Source organism: Varroa destructor, unplaced genomic scaffold (genome assembly GCF_002443255.2).
Source record: "Varroa destructor unplaced genomic scaffold, Vdes_3.0 BEIS01000007.1, whole genome shotgun sequence".
Classification (NCBI taxonomy): domain Eukaryota; kingdom Metazoa; phylum Arthropoda; class Arachnida; order Mesostigmata; family Varroidae; genus Varroa; species Varroa destructor.
The window spans coordinates 6,843,178-6,863,822 of record NW_019211460.1 but is presented as its reverse complement, the minus strand read 5'-3'; the positions used below and the strand labels follow the sequence as shown (position 1 = coordinate 6,863,822).

The window sequence follows — 20,645 nt, the reverse complement described above, 5'->3', positions numbered from 1 at the left end:
ACACTTCACAATAAATGATCACCGAGAACAAGCGAAGCCCCGCGTCTTTAGAAAAACACTCACAATAATATAAAATCCAACCAGGCCCACGATATCATCATATCGATCACCGCTAGAATATTGCATTTAATCTTACTTAAGAACATAACATGGAGACTAAGCCGTTCAAAATAAGCTCCACACAGTGTACATAATGTAATAAAGCAAAAAATGAATCGACTTGAAGTTTTTAAGTCAACACATCAGTTTTCCCCGTACTTACTGTATCAGAGTTTGACCTTTTTATTTAGTCTGTATTTATTTTGACCATGATCTTTGACCACTTGGTTCGTGCGACGGCTCTTTTTTTATAAATTTCAACAAGTGAGTTTTTTTTTTTTATGAATTTTATCTCATGAAGACTCTTTCTATGGATGCGTTTGAAGCTACTTTCTCTTCTGCCTTTCAGTCCGGGCGACGTAGATATAGTTAGAACATCATCAAGAAGAGACAAATATGAGAACATAGGTGAGCTTTCGGTCAGTAGCCTTAGCTAATATGCTACGCTAGTCCGTCGTTCAAGTCTAGAGCTGAATCACCTAATTTTTCTCCTATCGCCATCGACAATCCACTATCTAAAAGCATATGCCCTTTTCTGGTATTGATTTATCGAAATCTGTGTGGCTCTGTTTGTTTGTTTGTCTGTCTGTCTGTTCGCTGAAATGCGACATTTGTTACTAGTATTGTGAGGAATTCTGCGTCACAACAACTGTGTTGGATTTCTGTATTAGTAAACCATTGTTGAACATTGAAGCGTACTCATTCTCAACTAGGAACGTACGTTTTTAGTAGTAAAATATTTCTTTTAGCTTGGAGTAGGTTTAATCATAGAAATGTTTGTACGATTTATACGAGCTTTAAAGGGCGGAAGACATTAATTCACTGCAAGCGAAGCTTCTCTGCTAACTGTTCGCAAGCTTCTTTGTCGTTCGCTGGCATCATGGCCGCCTACATGATGTGACAGTCTGTCGGCAGTCGTTTGGCAAGAGAACTAAGAAGAACAAAAAACCGTGCATTGTTTTTAGTTATCGATAAAAAAGCCTTTCTGAATTTGTCTACCGCTTGACTCGGTGCGCGTACGATCGACTGTGTTCATTTTTGTGCGAGCGTATATTGTTTATGGTTATTAATATTGTATTGTTCTGTAAGTCAATCGACAAGCGTCGGATGAGATCTGTGAATCGTCTCGTACTGTTTGTTAAGTAAGTATTGCGTATAGCAACGAAGAGCATATTTACATTCCAAATAACACCTAGTATTGACTAAACGTTAGAAGTAGATGTTTACTGTAAACACAGAGTAATATTTCGATTTTGTTGTTGATTTTTTCAACCACTCGCAATCTTATGTGCGTACGCTTGAGATTTGATCGTGTATGCAATACGTGAAGAATACAGGAATTTGTAAACACCAAGTCAGTGGCATACGGTTCTAAGGGCCCGGCAATGGCTCGCTAACACTCAGTACTATAACTTTATTTCTATGCTATTTATATATCTAGGCCATCAAAAGAGGAAACAAAAAAGGTCCTGCTTCAACGAAAGTCCTGAGATTGTAAATATCAACTACTAGGCGTACTTCGCCAGGATATAGCTACACCGAATATGCGGCCGAACACATTTGGCGTTTTCTTTTTACACCAATCAACGTGATTGCTGTACTGTTTCAAGGAGTACGTTGCACAGTATCTGTTTTAGATGAAGGTCATCTAAAAACATAAAGGGCAACATGAACAGTGGGTTATTCTAAAGTAGGGGATCATTCTTAAAATAAATATGTCTTAAAGAATAATAATAACAAGTAGCCTCTTGCGTAGTTCAGTATTGTTGTCTGTCTTTTCTGTTTATACTCTATCGGAGCGATGTAAGCTTGCGCTAATCATTTTGACAACAATGTTACCTGTAACGAAAAGCTCGTTGATGATGAAGCTGTTGCTGGTTAACGGAAACTCTCCCCAGAAACAACATAACCGGATGGATTTAATTTAATCGTATGTCCATGTCTGTTAAATGTAACTGAATCCGGTCTTAATGTATTAACGCAAGTGTAGCAAACAACAGTGAGAGAAGACACCATTGCAAGGTAAACAAAAATACTCGATATTCACACGTACTCATGTCCACTGTATAATGCGTATGGTTCTTTGGCAATTCTCGGACTGGGCACACAGAATTTTTCAAGCGATGAAGGGAACCGAATTCAATAATACTGTAGTCGTCTAGTTGTGAGATTGGTACTGATTTCATAGCCTCTTTGATGATCTTGCACTAGATGCCACTGCTATTGCTCTTACTGCTACTTTTGGAAAGATATTACACTGTAATTTGTGCGTGCGGTAACAGTGATCTAATAGTTGTCTTCGTTCCTAGACATCATGATTGTACACAAGTGATACCGACGCCACCTACCGATAAGAATTTACGTGATACCAAATGCCGTTTTTATCTCTACTAACGAGATAAAAGCGGCGTTTGGCCAGGCAAGGATGAGTGAATCTATTCAAGCCATACCATCCAATTTGCCCAGTTGAGCTGCACAGAAGTACATCTGTCATGCATTCTGATGCAGTTACTGGGTGATATTTCTGCCCGCAGATTCAAACCTTATAGTATTTCACGGTTATATACCCTATAACGTTAGCATCGCCATTCTCTGTGGCGGATCTATTCCATAATTCTGTCAGTACATCGAACTAGAGACGAAGCCTATGTGTACATTGTATATTGTACATATTCTACGAAATAGAAAAGCAACGCGATAGCTATATGGTTCTATTAGGTGAGATCGTATCACCACAGTTTACCAAATACGTAACAGATCGGTTTCGAAGATCCACATATATAATTTTAAATAGTCTAGGAAGAAATTTCGTTTCTTAATTATGCCCAATATTTGAGAGAAGCATTTGTTAAATAAAATTATTTACTCAGTTCTACTACGTGGCTTTTTTCATATTGTGGTTTTACTCATACTTTTGTGGTGGTAAAGAAAACCTAAAGGGATAATCAGTTTCTTTCTTTTTCAGTTATCTGTCTTTTGTTTCAAGTAGCTTGCTTTTCAAGCTGTATTGCGTACATCCCAACAGTTACAGTCCGATAGATAATAATCTAAGCTATTACTTAAACGTATTAAACTAAGCTGCAGTGTAGCGTTCATCACAATTTCATCGAATTTCCTGAGGTGTCGATATGGAGTGTTATTTTGAATTTGACCATTTTTTTCTCGCGTTTTTTTAAACATCCCTTTTTCGTCCTCGATACCGAATTCGCGCAATGAGTTCTCTGCCATGCAAGCAATGATAGTTATCAATACACTCATCATACAGCATGTACATATATACCTATATACATCGTGTAGCATAACGAGTTATGATGTGCGAACTTATGTTCAAGCGACTGACAATGAGACCTTCGTTAAGTTCGTGTAAAATTCACTTTTTGCCTTCAAAATATACTTTAGCGCGTGCAGATAACGTAAAGTATGGCAGCGGCTAACTCTTGGATGTATAGAAGACGCTTTAGGTTACTGGGCCAAATTTTCATAGAAGAGACCCTGTAGTTGGAAAATGTAATTTGTTCCCCAAACCCAGATTTATAACCCCAAAAGCCATTTCAGCAAACGCTTGTAAAGGTCATCTCGTTTTGGTCGAAACATGTCCGTTGTGTCTCCGTTCTTGTCCTAGCTACGTTTCATCTAGCGGCCATATAGTACAGGCCAGTATCGGATATTGAGCAATTTTTAGGTCCTAAGTTAACAGCACAGAGAAGAGATGCTCATGGGTTTGTACAAAATGTAAACGGTGCAGCAATTAAGTGCTAAAAATCCAAACCCGAATAGGGCAAAAAAACTTGCAAATATCAAAATTGAATAATTGTCGAACGTACTTTTTAACCGATTTCATTGTCAGACAACACACAACCATGATTATAAATTATCATAGTGCTGAGAAGTTAAAGAAAAATGTTAAGGTGCGTTGGTGTTAAAATGTGGGAAATAAGTAGCCAATGATGTTGGCCGTGGTTCAACTGTATTTACTAGAATTGTAATTATTTTTTTTACAGGATGAGGTTGTGAATTAGAATTGTAAAACATGGTGCGGTTAACTATCACATCACGTTTGCCTTGACGCGATTTCATTCTAATATATGAACAATTCTATCATTTGCAAATTAACTATTATAATGTGCAATACAGGATCATCCATCTCCTATAATTAGCTTTCCCAAGGCGTAGCAGCCATACGTTGGGCGGACTTCAAAAATGAATCATCGTCTACTACGTCGCTTTTCCAGGAAGCTATAATGGAAGAGGTTATTTATTTGAATTCTTAGAGTAGTCCAATGTGGATGAATCGAATGAGACATTGAGTGCTGGAGAGTTCACGATGATCCAGGAGACCATAGAGCTTAGTTTTCAAGTATACACGGCACAAGAACTCTACAGAAAAAAGCTATATATATATACAATGATTTTCAAGTTTCAACTCATATTTCCTTACTAAGAAGAAGTACTTTTACGATAATGTAAACCATGCGGAAACTATCTGTTAGATCACAAACAATTTAGACAGTCGGGTAATGGCATATGTTGCTTTTTGCAAAAATTTCGCTACTTTCATCATTACATATATATTATAACATTATATAGCATTATAACATACAGTCGAACTTTTAGTATGAATATTATTTATAGTATATATTTATTTCATTGTCGATATATATGAATATATATATCGTCAAAGTTCTAAAAGTATATATATTTGTATGCTGTATTGTATTATCATTAAATGCTTAGTTTATATAAAATAATTTGGCTGTCGAAAATGCAAGCTTTCCATGTCGAACTTGCGGTTGGATGACGATACGAAAAAACTGCCAGCTATTGTATCATCATTTCGAAAAAAATAAGTTTCCGTGGACTGACCAGCAATTTACTAATATAGCAGTATGCCGTCCGTTTTTTTTCTGTTAAAAATGTATCTGTATCAAAAATTTGGGCCCTTTATTTAACAGAGATAATCATAGAAGGTATACTGGTATGCTATGCTGTCTCCTAAGCTTATAACAGCCAGACCCAAATAACGTGGGTTTGTCCGAAAAGATCCATGTGCTTCCCGTATATGTTAATTGAAGTAAAAAATTAATGTATGTCAAGTAGCGAGATCAACCAATACATTTTTTAGCGAACTCGTTATAGCACAATAAATTATTGAGTATTCGTCCATCTGAACTAGTGGTGTTCATCCAACCATTTTTAAGGTGTGTTGCAACTAAAGCTCATTTTATGAAGTTTTTCTAAATACAACAAAATTATAACTTGTATAATTGTTATTAGTATAATGTCCAAGTTCCTTTTCCCTCAACACATTTGTTAGGGGAGCCTTGATGGGTATTTGGCTCTACTACTACTACTACTACTACTAAACTAGGAAAGCTATATGAAAGATATAAGACATCCACCAATACTGTAGAGTTTCAAGCGTAAAATCAAACGCATACCGTAGTTACGTGTTAGATATATAATACCTAATTTAAATGCAGCGAGCATAGAATGAAGAATGGATAAAATCAGTAAATCTGAAATGGATCCTGCAAAACCCCAAAAGAATGTTACGATTATACAATACGGATACTGGTATTGGGCATGATTTATGTTGTTGTAATTTTCTTATATGGGCTAATTATATTTATTTTAAGTCTCTGACCTACTGTTGCATTTGACAGTTTCTTTTCACTTATGGCTTTAAAGGATTAAAATAATAAGCTGCAGCTAGCTTATTATTTCCTGCCTGAATATCTACAGTACCTCAAGAAATCTTAGGGGAGCGCATGCCAACCAATATATCATATCCACAAGCGTTTAAATGGCCAGGGTCTATAACGAACGAATGTCTAACTACAATTTGCAGAATTCATCGTAAGGCCAACTGGTTTAGTTTTATAAATGTGCATACCCCGTTGAAGACGGCCGTTACGTGTTTGTAAATCTTACAGGCATTCTCGGAAATTAGAGTGCCTAGAGAAATCGATCTGCGCCGCCGTGTGGCTCGCTGTTGTCAGTATACCTTGAACTCATAGAAATTATACGGAAAGCAAACTTTTTATAAAGAAGCGATGTGTATAAGCGTTCGTATATGTTTGGTGCCGTTGACGTCTGTTTTGAGAGCGCTACTTATCCGTATGCATTGAATCCTACGATAATAATGATTAGCTCAATGCATCTCCCAAATAATCCGGTCATATGCATGACGGTTAATAGCGTTTATCATTCCCGTTGAATATTGTTGAAACGTAACGTTTTCCAGTAAAAACTCCGCTCTCCATTATGGTGTCTATGCGGATAACAAACATCCCTTTTTTTTTTAAATAAAATTCGCTTAGTGTCTCAGTTAAAGAATTTTCTCTTATACTTTCCTCTGATATTTTCCTCTTATACTTAGCCGTAGCTGATGGGATAGATCTAGGTCTAGTATCAAGACACCACACACATTAAATTAAAAAATGAAGTCGGTTCAAGGATCTAACGAGGCTCACTTATCCACGTTGGAGGAGCGGCGTCAGATTTTTTCTGAGCGTCAGTTTCCTCGTTTTCTATCTTGTACCTCCGTTGTGAAAAAAAGAACGTTTTGGTATATAGTGTTTCCTTCGTTCATTGATATCTATTCACTGCTTAAATACTTTGTTGATTAACAGAGTAATTTATGCAAATCTATTGGATCGCACTATATAATTATGCCTTATTAAAGTGGCTTTCCCCGAGCTGTTATTAGTTATTCGTAAATACAATGTAATGAATTGACGAAAAATGCTACAATTCGTTTGACATATTATGGCCCTGATTGTGCTGGCTTTTCATTCTTTTAATATATTTCGTGTATATTATTTAAAGTGGTGTCAGAAACACTTGAGTATTTAAATAACATTGAAAGAGTAGAATGCTTAAAACTATTCAAAAAAAATTTAGCCGTCGTACCTCATCGTGTGTAAGTTATAACGTGGATTCTACACCATTGTTTCATGGTATTGTCTTTTAGAATTATGACCTTCAAAGGTCATAATTCTAAAAGACAATAAAGATAAAGAAAACCCAAAATAACCAAAAAATATTCTTACCATTTCAAATATGTACAAATCCATAATATGGCAGTGCTTTTTTCTTCCAGGTTCCGCCCTTACTAACAAGATTGCGGAGGGTTCAGTGGAATTTGCCTAACCTACAGCTATTTCGTTAATTCAGTTTAACTATGAGACTTTATCTGGCTGTCTTGCGGAAATGTGACACATACATTTCATCATAAGCCTTAGAAGAACATGAAGTAGCTTTAAGGCAGCCGTCACCACTGCTTCACCTATCCACGAGTTGTGAGGACTCCACCAGATGCTACGCTTGGCTACAGAGGTTCACGGAGAACTATTGTTTTCTGTAAGGCGATGGCTTCTTGGTGGTGCTCGGCATACTTTCAGACCACGCAAGCTAAGATTCCAACTTCAACGATCACTAACCTAAAGCCTGCGTCAAACAAAAGTTCCGCTTATTGCAGCTTCGAGCCAACCTTCGTTACCATTACTGCGATTACGGAACTCGGAATTAATAGAGAGCGCTCCGTTCTTAATCGTTACCACCTCTTCCGGCTAGAAAACGAGTATTTATTGAGACTGCCAGAGAGCTTCGAGCCGATTGCGCCTTCTCATGGCTAAGGTATAAGATCGAAAACAGTAATCGGTTGTTATCTTTGCCAAATCTGTTCGAAATTACCTCGTTTCCATTGACAGTACAGGTTCCTTCGAACGAACACAAAGAATCTATATATCTACTTAGCTTGTTTATAGTAGTGCAAGCATAGTTTGATTTGAATGTTTTTGATCTGAAAACGAAAAAATGCCGGATTTAGTTTTTATGAGGTACTAATATTGTATTTGGTCTGGTTATTGCTTTACTTTGCTTTGCTATTATTGACAGGTGGGTGACGGTCGACCTGCGCCTGGAGTCCATATCGTTGACATTCCCATTACGAAGCTCTTTAGCAAGCAGGGCGTCAGGTATGAAGATACGAGTAATAGTGATGCGCTTTCTTTATTCTGTAAAAAAAAAATAAAAAAGCGTAAGTTTCTTCTTATTCAAAACGTGCCAAAGCCAGGTCTTTGCAGGAACTACTTTTGCCAGGCTTTGCAAATTTTCCAGCTTCGCAGCACTAGAACAACTAAAATAGGGGTAATGCCACATTGAAAATAGATTTTGGAATGTGATATTCTTAGCTTTAAGTAAATCCAGCAGCCTAAATGTGAAGTTAAATACATTTAATCCCTGGGTATTACATGCCATTGTATTGGGTTACAAATATGCATATTGCCAAGCGAAAGAACATTGTTTCGCCCATAGTGGTGCCTGGCTTTTAACCTAATAAAAAATAATAAGCTACAATCTTTTCAAATGAAATTCCTAGGATAAGTATGGTGGAACAAAGTATTAGGAGTTTTGAGCTCTGAGTTAGCTCGTTGTTGCGCGGTAGCAATCGCAATGTCTTTTTGAGCGAGAAGAGAATGTACGAAATGAAAAACGAGGCCTTCGAAGCAAATGGTTGTTTCTGAGGTATATGGCTGATATATAAGGTATAAGGCTGATAAGCCTTCATCCAACTGATGTGACGCAACCAGCTGCTTTTAGTTTTCAGTGGCGAAACCATCAGAAATAATGCCATTATGTCCAAACGCTGTTCTAAATCACAAGCAAAAACTGTTTTCAAATAGCCCAATCATACATTGAATATCACAAAACGCTCGCGCGAGAGTTTACGCGAATAATGAAGTGCACGTACGATGCACCGTTGAAGGCAAAATCGCGTTACTTTTGATTATTTGTCGTGGTGTCTATATGTTTTGATTGTATTTGCTTACATCGATTGATGCTGGTCAACTACAACAAGAAGCGCCCATCTACTGCCGTCATAACTATCTCTAAACAAACGAGTGAGATAAAAACTTTCACTTGCTCCACTGACAGGTATGTTCGCATCCCTACGGAAGATCCCACTGGCCCGGGAGCATCGGAGCCTTCTAAGGTCGCTTACTCAGAGTTGCCGATCCCACACTCGCACCTGTCAGCCGGTGTTTCGGCAGCTGGTGCTCGGGAGAAGTTTCATCTGCTAAAGCTAGTTGCCCAACTCATCAGTGTTGCCTGTTTTCTTGCGGGACGCAAGTGTGGCCCTACATTGTTAATTGCTTTTCTGGTCTATCTCTACATTAGCGGATTCTTGGTAAGTGGATCCGCGTGAATATATTGCAAACATTGTATGTTTGTAATGAAAACAAAAAAGCTAAAAAATTGCGATTCCAGTAAAGGAGTACGAGACGTACCGCAGTGCGTTTACGAAAGTTGAGTGCCCGAGGAACTTAAGGCTGGGAGCTGGCTTGTTTTAAACTATTTAGATCAAGCAAGTCAGAAAAATCTACTGTATTCAGGGAGACCGACAATGAACAAATCGAGGCGTTAACAAAAAAAAACATTGAAAACGAAGAAACGAAATGTACGAAAAAATGATAAGTAGAATCGTACAAATGCCTAAGACATAGCTGAATTATATGACCAGCAATTTCAGTCTTAAAAAGGAACATTTTTCTAACATTATGCCGTCGCCTAATATTTTATAGGCAATAGGAGTAATGGTGGCAAGTGCGATGCGAGCACTATATAACATCTGCGATCAGCTGCTCTATCATCCCGAACAGCCAGAGACATCACGCTCGCAGGTTAACTTACCTTCCGCAGTGAATCTTCCATTTGAAGAGGTAGGACACAGTACAATTTGTAAAATACAAATCCAAAATTACAATATACTTTAGCTGACAATCCCGCGCTAGTACTCGCCGAAATCGTGTACAGAATGGCCTATTTGCCGATAATTTACTTCGCTTGCTCGACATAACAATCTGAAGTCAATCGTAGCAATGACAGCTTCAATTTTTGTTAAACAAAACTTACTATTATTATTATTATTATTATACCAGCGTTTAGTTTCAGAAAATTACATATGCTTATAAAATTTACGACCAGGTGAATGTTTTTCATACAAGAGCATTTTTTTGCAATGATAATGCTTTTTGGAACCACGAATTCATTGGGAATAGTCATATCTATTATTAAAGCAAGTCTAGAGCTTTTTTTTTGTGATAAATTATCGGCTATTAGGTGACCATAAAAACATCGGACGGCGTGCGTCTTCATGGTTTCCTGATCAAACGAGAAAACGGCTTTGAGTCCGTTCCTACAGTACTGTACCTCCACGGCAATGCCGGAAACATTGGACATCGCTTGGCACATGCGAGGGGCATGTTCCACACTTCGAAAGTGAACATTCTCCTTCTGGAGTATCGGTACGTGTGCGGTGGGAGATAAGTAAAAGCTGTTAAGCTATTCAGGCCGATTTTTAGCATACCACGTTATCTTTTCAGTCTATCTACGCTATCGAATAGATTTAGGAATAAATAATTATGTATATTCTACTAATGTAATAATACTCATCACATAGTCAAAAACACTTGTTCGAGATTGATCATACCGCTATCTCTGTACCCGTGAAGAGGATACAAGTCAAAATACGAATTAACAATCCATCCAGTAGACCAGTACATTCTAACGCAGTGTAAACGGAATTACCCTCAGAGGTTATGGCCGAAGTGAGGGTAGCCCCTCGGAGTCGGGCTTGTATCGCGACGCGCTGGCTGGAATGGACTTCCTGCTAAATCATCCCAGCATTGACAAGCGATATATATTTATCTTTGGCAGGTATGTTGAAATCTTTTTTGTAACATAGATCCTAATTATTAAACGGATGAAGTATCGTACTGATGTGTTCGACCTTTCATGTGTCGCAGGTCTTTAGGTGGTGCGGTAGCAATCTTCGTGGCTAGTCATCAGAAATATTCATCAAAGCTGGCGGGTGTCATCCTAGAAAATACGTTCACATCGATTCCGTCCCTAGCGAAGGTCAGGTTTGCTGAACTGCAGGTAACATGTATTCTTGATGATCCCCATTATTAGACTGATTTAGGTCGGTATATTTGCTTGTCACTACATAGCTATTAAAGCTTAGGGCCCACCTCATATTAACATTGATGGAAGTGTCAAAGGATATTTCATGCGGTGGTAAAAGTGTAAGCTTACTTCTTTACAAGGAACCGCCATATAAGCCAAAATCATGGGCTAGTGGTTCGCAGTGGATATACGCCACGACCTTATCGAGGAAACGATATTCAATCTGAGTCATAAAAAAGAGTCCTTTGCATTATTGTGCGGGCTTAATCTCATGTAACTACTTTCGTTTGTGCATCCTGTGAGATGTTTTAGCAATACTCCTATTCGAATGTCTCCCGATGGAGTTGTAGGCCGCCACCTTATCGCAACACTTCCCAAAAGCAATAAACTTTGTACAGCTCAACAGTAAACTGATTACGCTCAAGAATGTAACCGTTCATATTTTCGTGAATTTAATTTGCTAGAGAATATTTTAGAATAAATTTGTTATTACACAAAACCGCGTATTTATTAGTTTTAGCACAGATATTAACATATGGGTAATGGTGTCAATCAGAATACTAAGCTTTGCATATACTTCTCAATTTCTAAATTAAGTTAATAACTGAAAGCACTGGTAATTCGATTCATGGAATAGAACGCTTTTGTTGCCTCGGCAGTTGTGGCTGAAATTTGTCCTTGTCATTGTTTCCAATAACAGGTGATCGTTCCGTACAAGGCTATAAGATACGTGCCTCGTTTATTTTATAAAAACGTGTTTGCCTCCGAGGATCGAATTAGCAGAGTTCGCTGCCCAACGCTGTTTGTTTCAGGACTCGCAGATACTTTAATACCTCCTGCCATGATGCGTGCACTATACACGAAATGCCCGGCAAATTTTCGGGTAAGCTATTTTATGATACATAGGCCAAAGCAGCTGTCAGACTTGGTAATACTAATTATTAGAACAAAAATTACGATACATGGGCCAAAGCACTTGTCAGACTTGGTAATACTAATTATTAGAACAAAAATTCCCATTTTAGAATTGCAGTACTTTAATATTACACCTTGTTAATTTGTTTATCTGTTTTACTTTTTTATTCTAGCGTATAGCAACCTTTGAAAGTGGAGGGCATAACCAAACATGGCAATGTAGAGGCTATTTCAAAATCTGCAGAGATTTTATCGAGGTAAGTTTAAGAGTGTGCATATTTACTTTATGCATGCAAAATTCAGAGGGCAAATAGTTAATGTGCAGAATAATGTCAGAAACGTGAATGACTGAAAATACGTGAGTTAAATCTAGATATATAAGAATCCCTACATATGAAATTATTAATGTAAGCCTGTTGTACGGATTTCATTCGTTTTAGGCGGTTAGATTAGATGTGAATCCCGACGGAGGGCCTGAGGGAACCGTATGGCCTGAGGATCGCCTTAGTGTTCATGTGACCGCCGAAGTTCTTTAGCCGATGGTAACCGTATTGTCATTACGAGCAGACATTAAGGCACTTAGCTTGCCACGAGCAGGCAGGCAAACGCTACCTCAGTTGCAAGTGGGTTCCCAAATATTTGCTACGGGTCTGAGACTCGTGGTCGACGAACTTAAAACAATAGCAAAATTACTGACAAATACAAAATAAACTTATAACTTAGTGTTTTAAGCCGCCAAACCATTCTACCGATAGTAGTAGTACTCTTTCCTGAGTAATCTGCTCAAAAGAAAAGGGAAATGTAAAAAGGCGTGAGTTACGTGAGCGACACTAGCCTTTATTAATGTGTTTTTTAAATGGGATCACACGAAGGCAGTTTGTGTAGGTTTATTACAACAGCGGGTTAAAATACAGACTCTCCGCTCAGTCAATGTACCTTCTTCGAGATGCTAAATGGAGCAAGTTGAAATAAGCAACTAATTTTCGTAGTCTTCCTTTTTATTTGTTTAGGGAAGATGGTACGGAGTGAAGAAAATCGTACTGTTGCCACTTTCTGAAGAAACATCATTTGTGCCTGTCAGGGTCTTTCAAAAAAAAACAAATGCAGATGCATCGGTCGTGACAGATCAAGACCGTGACCCTGATGAGTATCTCAACGAAACGGTGTACCGTGTATGTGAAAGCGATGATATGTAAACTCAAGCTGTTAAAGGGGGAAAGCTCATGCGATCATGGGATACACTCTATATTGCTGATATGACGAGCGGAAACATTGGGAAGTTATAAAAGCAGATAATATTTAGAAGCGTTTAGTAATTCGTATACAGGGAATATTATTATGTATAGACTTGACTTCATATGTAAATACTAACTATTCAGATGCTCACTGATTTTGTCACGGTACGCAATTAAGTAGCTTACAGAACCAAGCACTTGCCCATCGTTGAACAATTAATAAAGTTTGGCCTAATCAAGATAGTCGTTCACTGACTGAGTGGAGCCACATCGTGTATTACCGACAAAGGATAACCGCGTGAATCGATAGTATATTGTCTACAACAGGCACTGAAGTTTGGCGAACAAAAATAATGAATTAAAATTCTGTGATTTTTACATTTCCTTTTTACTGTATTATTGAAGCCGATTGGTCGTTACAGATTTGTTGCGTGTGCAGTTAATTAATTTTAATATATTAACTGTTATTTGTATACTATGTGTAAGATATGCTAGTAAGCCTTGCAATGCGTTCTAAAATCAAATCATAACATTCACAATATTCAATGTGTTATGAAATTGCTTCATTTATGCTAAAAAGATAATAGCGTACACCAATTTACAGAAATACTAAAATAACGACTAAATGGAGGCTAACATGTGTGCTGCCCCGTGGAATGTTTGTTTTTGAAGCCAGGTTAGGTTTTTTCGTGATTAAATCTACATCCTACAGCGGAAAATCAAACTATGAATTAGTCTTGGGATAACGTATTACACTATGATACAGTTATAGACTTGCTAGGCTATTGCATTCCGCGTTGGACAGAGTACGTTTTGTTTCGAAAATATCTAAACGAGTTCCTGACCGTAACAAAAGCGACTGAGACTGCCGGATTCGATTATGTCCAGTGGGTTGTCTACAAGCTTTTTCAATAAAATATTGAAAAAGCTTGTAGACTCTCTAAAGTTTAAAATAAACTTTAGAGGTAGATAAATATTACCAAAAAGGGGTTTAATTTACTTTTGTATAGCAGTGTATTTCCTAGGAGAAGCATAATGATACAATAAGTGAATCGGGGTCGTTTAATGCGAGCAAATATGACGTACGACACGAAGCAGGCCAAGGGTGGCCGTGACAATTTTGTACATAGTCGTGTATATTAAAACGAAATCTTTTACAGGTGCTATAAATGTTGTCCCTCACGGCCATGTTTATTTTACATAGTACCACCATTAACCGTAATTACAGCTTCACTTCGAGGCCTAAACCACTTACTAGTCATTTTCAAAATATTCCAGTATCAATCTGCAAATAACCTTCCAATAGTAACCGCAGAACAAGCGATATTGGTAGGTATGAACTCTTTAAAAAATGTCCTTCAGATACTTATTACATATAAAAAATTACACTAAATTTATATTTTCGGCGGGCACCATGTCAGAGGTTGCAAAAATATAGGGGTGCAAAAGAGACATAGACCCGAAAAATGTACAAAAGCGCAAGGGATCTTAAAAGTAACCGTTGGAGCTCATCTGGGCTACCTAATTGACAATCTATACTTTTCTTTTCAAAATGGCCGTCATTCCTGCATGAAAAATCCAGGTTTTTCAAAAATAGATTTTCGAGCCATTTTGATTAATTTTCGTTCTTCCAGCTTCCACTAGCTTATTTTTGTCCAATTTTTAAAAACGACGCGTTGCTATCCATTACGGCGGGCTTGTTATTTGATTCTAGCGAGAGCAGGTTTCCTAGTTGCACCAGAGATGGCAAAGGCGTACATCTAAGCTAACACCAATAGCCTGTCAGTCTGTTTGAATTTAAGTACTTTATATATAGTGTACACACATAGACTATTATGATTGTGCTGGAGATTTTGTTTCACAAGATATTTATGCACTCCTTATTTGAGGAGATCAGCTGTAGTGTTGTTCATTGTTACATCTGGCAACGCTACCGAACGGAGTATTTGAAATGAAACCAATTGACAACGTATGATCGTGTGTTTGATCTTGAGTCATGGAAGCGGTCAGCGACAATTCGATAGTCGTCTGTAGTTTGAGCTATTAGAGATGAATAAAAATGATGAACATTAGGTTTAAATAAAATTGTGGCATGGGTTTTTAATGTGTTTTTTCTATATCGAGCTGATTTTCTATTTCTGTGTCATATTACTAGATCTGTGTTTTTCTATTAGGAGAAAATGTACAAAGAGTAACGAAGAAAATAAGAATTATACTTAGGTACAAAAACAAGGGAAATGAATAAATGGTGTTTTTAGGAAACCATAGTAACAGGTTTTGTTCTAATCCACTTCTTACGCATCGTTCAATTGTTAAACAGCATTGATATTAGGTGTTGTTCCAGATTCTCAATATGGTGTAAAACCGAACAATGATATCAAATATTTACAGAGATTTCAAAAGAATATCTACGGGATATAAAGCTACGTTTGCCGCTAAGGTTGATGCCTTTCGAGTAGCCTTATTTTGGATAATGTTTAACAATCAATTACGGCAAAAAGTATTCATCATAAAGTATCAAAGTTTTTAAAATGTTGTGAAGCCACTCGAAATATGTTTTTTCGAGATATCTCTTTTGTAAGATTTTATATGCAATATAACTTCATTCTCTTGCTTGCTCTTTCAGACCTGATCAGTAGCTAAAAAGTGAATTATAAAATGTTTTTATTTAATAACAGCATCTTATTACTCTCTTAAAGGGTCGACCGCAGCGTAGTTTATCTGTACAGCTAAAAGAGAACACTAATGGTTTCGTATACAGAATAGCCCACCTCTATGGATGAGGATCAATGTTTCGTAGTGATGTTCTCAAGGAAATAGTTTTTGTTGGATTCTTCAGTGACCCAACGAGTCTAATTTTTCTATGCGGATGAACGCACCATGTCGTTCAAGGAGCTAGCACACAGGTTAACGCATTGTCAAAGCAGAATTTGAAGAACTATTTTTTTATGATGTTTCAACCTTTTCACATTTCGTATTATTTTATTGGATCTAAGAAATTTTCTGTGGTTTTTCTATTACCAGTATAAGTTACCACTGGTAGCCGACCCTATCAGTGACCGTAATCGACACTATGGATCAAATAATTATAACCATGAACAAGATCAGTTCAAACAATTGGTCTAGCTTTTTATGCTAGACCAATTGTTATGAATCGTCACTGGTTTCGTTTCTACTTTAATAAAAGTCAACTTACAGTAGAATCTTTTTTTCAAACTTAATCTAATGTTTTTAGTGTTCAAGTAGATCTAGTTGTATCTTGCCTGAGCTGCTTTTACAAATTTTTATTACTCGGGAGCTTTTAGGAATTTCATCTTTGTGATTTTGTGCGTATTTTTTTAAGGTAACAATATTAATATTACAACAAAATGATCCGGTTGTTGGCGCTATACTACAAGAATCAGCCTGACCTGGTGGCAGGTTGAAGAGTTAAAATATGCCGACATGTATGCTAAATTGAAAGACCTTTAAATTAGATAAGCAATATGATTATATGATCTATCTACAATTTCGTCTCGTCAAACAATTGGATAAAATCTCAGCATCACAGGATAAAAAAAACTTCAACTTAACTACTCAAAGTGACTCACGATTAAAGTTATGCTCGGAGCTTCAGTAACTCTCCTTATGTCTCTTATTATTTACTCTGTGATAAGGCGCTCTAGCTCGACTAGGATAGACGGTTGCATTCTTCTCAGGAAGATGACGACCCTTGGTTCGTACTGGGCGCTACTTTAGTTTTGACGCCTGGTGCCGCCTTTACCGTACAAACTGTAGCTTTATTTTCGAAACACGTGGCTTTTTGCCCAAGCCAGCAAACTATCTTTTTTTTGCACCTAGAATATTGTTCCAACCCAGATCGTCGTGAAAAGTACTACGGGCTGATGAAAGAAATCGATTACCTCAATCAATCCGGGATCCCACTTAGGATTCTCCACCTTTTCTAACGCGCTATGGTTCATCTGCAGCTGTATCGCTTGCGTTAAATCTGGCTTTCTTTTTCTATTCAAGCCCTCTTTCTACTTTCGATAGCTCTACTGCAATCGTTGAAGAAATTTATCAGCTGCCGATAATGCTGCATAATTTGTCCATTAATCGTTATATGCCCTCCTTCAGGGAGGGCTTCTTCATTAGGGATGTTTTGCCTATCAAGTCGCAGTCTCGGGTCGTTTTTGCCTCCGCGTTCCTCCTTGGTGCGTTTGTTGCTACTTCAATTTCAAATAGACCAGCAAGGTGGGGCTGAATTGTTAACTCCTTCTAGGTTACAGTAGACACAAATCTATGACAGGCCTCACCGATTCTGGTTAGTTAACATCAAAAGTTGTCGTATTCTGTTAAAATTTTCATAAGGAAACAATTAACTTGTCCGTCCGGGCGGTCTAGACACTTATTTATTGTTGGAATGAAGTCCTTGATCAGTGATTCCCCTTGGAATGGCCATTTTTGCTGTTTTTTCTCTTTGGTTACGTGTTTTTCCATCTGCTTTGTTTCTATCGACTCACCGGCTTTGGCCATAGGCTCTTCCTTTCCTCACTTTCTGGTAATAGGATAGTTTCTTAGCTTTTAATAGTGCTGCAGAGGTGCTGGCCGTACGAGACGCTTGTGTAATGCGGAAGACAAGCATTCTTTGGGTCTTGCGAGCTAGCGTTCTGTTCTGCCTCATGTACGACGCCTTATTCGATCATGGCAAGGCTCCAAATAAAGCGATCTACTCGGCGGCCTTTGATGGCCTGTGCCTTTTGGTCTATAAATGTCTGGAATAATTTTTTGCTATCGCTACTTTACCTGCTACAGCTGTAACTCTTTTTATGTGTGAACTACCATGAAATGTTTTGTCCAAATATATTTCCAGATATCTTACATTATTTATCTGATCCGTTTATGAAGACCGATTGCTCGTACCTTTTCCTTTTCAATTAGATTGGCTTTGGAGCGAATTTTAAGTCTGTTTTGGACATTCAACTTTAAACCGTCCCGAGTACATACACTCGAGACATTTTTATACGCTGTGTCCTACAAGAGCAGCCCGAGAATTGATCTTTGTGGGGCAGTCGACTTCGTATCCATGCAGGTCTTCGTACTCGTGACTTTGTTGTGTTGTGTATAATTAAGTAATATTGGGTCAGATATAGGCGGCCCTTTATCTGATCATGCTATCGGGAATTATTCTCCATGGAACACTGTTGAAAGTGTTAGTGACATCTACAAGTACTGACGAATAGATTTTGCGGATCTTTAGAATAAGCTACACACCCGTTCAGTTTTCTGGACCACCCGTTTCAGTGCACCAAACTATGCTTTCACCAAACTATGCTAACCAGTATTCTTTTCGAACGTTTATCGATTTACGCTTCAAAAGTTTTGGCAGAAGTGTTTGTTAGTTAGGCAGATAAATCTATATCCCCTATTTCCCTTTGGTTTCAATACCAACGCCGCTTTGTTTGAGTCTTTGGGTAGTTTGCCCTTGTTAAGGATTTTTTCCGCTATGTCCACAGCTACTGCCAGAAACTGCCGGATTTTAACTGATTCGAAGATATGCCATACGGACCAAAAACATCTTTTCAGTTCTATGGGTGAGAGTTCTTCCTTTATTGATTGTGACGAGTTGGGTATCCCCAAATCAAGACTCGTTTGTTCATATGCTTGATGTGTGAAGCCTTCATGCTGAAACAATAATTAACGCAGAATGTAAATTTGATTCTGCTAGGGAACGTAGACCGTGAGAACGTTTGTGACTTTGCGTCAGATTACTTAATATGGGTGGCTTCAGTAATTTTTGTTAAACACTTCGAGTAACTCCCGCTAGTATTTCCTTTTACTGTTCGCACTGCTCTTAATATGTCGACCCCAGCTCTAACAATCCTCCCTGGCTTCCTTGGTACCTGTTCGAGCCTGCAAAGTCGTCCTTCTAGCATAAACAATAGCTGTACTTTACCAGCATTTTGATTTCATTGGCTTTGTGTTTTGGGAAGTATCGTAGGGGCACTGGTCAGGCAGTAGGCCCTGCTGAATGCTATATGAAGCCGTTCCTCGTCTTTTGTGGGCGTGTTGGGCCAGAAATTTTAGGAGTACCTCCTTGATGACTTCAGGGTTTTTTAATCTGAGTCTGTTTCTAGCTAGGGAAGTTGGTCTGTGTTACTTTCTTTGCTACGGAAGAAATCTATGTAGTTATAATCGCTGATATCTTCTTCGTTCTAAAGCATCTAACATTAAATGACTATTTTAATCAAACCTGTGCCTAGAACAGCAAGGTCTAAAAAGGATCCCTTCCTGCCATTGAAAGGTTGGTTTTATGGAACCACTTATGCAAACTAGGTTGTTTGCAATAATCCTCTATATTTAAAGTTTTACGTGCGGCATCGCAGTTAAGGATTCCATCAGATAATTGGCTCTTAGCACGAAATGAAGTGCGTTTATGCTAGAAGTCGTACTTAGGCCACAACATCTTTCTAAGATTAGTAGGCACAAATATTACCCATTCGCTATTACGGGGATTAACAAGGCCTTCTCTAATACAGCTACCTCTTTTCTGTACTCCTGCTTCTAGAACCTCATATTTCAGATGTTGTGTTTCTGGTCTCTGACCTATTTGGTTTTCCGTATATCAACATTGAGACATCGAACTGTCTGCATGTGCCTGCCTGTTATACTCATAGCGGCGGCAAGATTTGTTGCAATCCTTTGCAGCCAATTTCGTTCCGAGTAAAGCATATTCCTCTTCAACTTTACCGCGTTTACGTTCTCAACCGATACGTGTTCCTCTACGCAACAACCGAGGCTCTCTATAAGGATTTTTATAATGTTCTAATAGTTTGTTGACAGCGCCACGCGATATAGTAGCGATTGTACTTCTAATGTTCTTCGGGTGTTGTACCCAGATTCTTTAATAGGTGTAATACCTTCATATGATTTATGCATGTCTTTGACGGCCAGAAGCTAACGACAAAATGTACGCCAATAATTTTAAAATCGATGCAGAAGTTCGGACCCTGTCAATGAAGTTTTTAAATTCATTTAGTTTGAGTGGCAAGATGCGCGATTGAACCGCAGCAGACAATAATTTGACTGTTATAAAAATACCCACTTAAAAGGTCTTATCCACATAGCGGGTGTATATAAGTATTCTTCGAAATGCTCGAAACAAGTCGAGCTATATTTGCCTATACGAGTCGTTACTTAATAATGGATTACGCGCAGATACTCTTCTATCAATTAAGAAAGTTTTAATAGATAGAGTTTGCAGAGTGGAACGCAAATCTTAATATCTCTGTTTTCAACAATTACCCAACGTGATGGGAGTATACTTAACATACAACATTACGACGGCAATTCATCTACCATGTAATTATAGCTGCCCAAGTACTCAAAATCTTCATTTCGTTTTAGGCTCAAAGTTGCTGGCGAGATTTAAATGATAAGGCCCAC

At 38.0% G+C, this 20,645-nt stretch overlaps 1 protein-coding gene across 3 annotated transcripts; it reads left to right on the top strand.

Annotated features, from left to right (window-relative positions):
* Positions 1-393: 393 nt before the first annotated feature.
* Bem46 (abhydrolase domain containing 13-like protein Bem46) lies at positions 394-15,319 on the top strand. Of its 3 annotated transcripts, none has more exons than XR_002674978.2 (12): positions 394-1,241; positions 7,202-7,737; positions 7,999-8,078; positions 9,040-9,292; positions 9,687-9,824; positions 10,225-10,409; positions 10,699-10,821; positions 10,911-11,022; positions 11,771-11,953; positions 12,159-12,242; positions 12,426-12,608; positions 12,996-15,319. XR_002674978.2 is itself a non-coding variant. In XM_022814890.2 (12 exons), exons 2-11 carry the CDS (start codon positions 7,729-7,731, stop codon positions 12,519-12,521), a joined length of 1,263 nt encoding a protein of 420 aa, XP_022670625.2. In that variant the 5' UTR covers positions 394-1,241; positions 7,202-7,728; the 3' UTR covers positions 12,522-12,527; positions 12,996-15,319. The 3 variants fall into 3 exon arrangements, 2 of the variants coding, with proteins under 2 accessions (XP_022670625.2, XP_086832251.1); XM_022814890.2 differs by having other exon boundaries at positions 12,426-12,527; XM_086976125.1 differs by having other exon boundaries at positions 12,426-12,527; positions 12,975-15,319.
* The last annotated feature ends 5,326 nt before the right edge of the window (positions 15,320-20,645 follow it).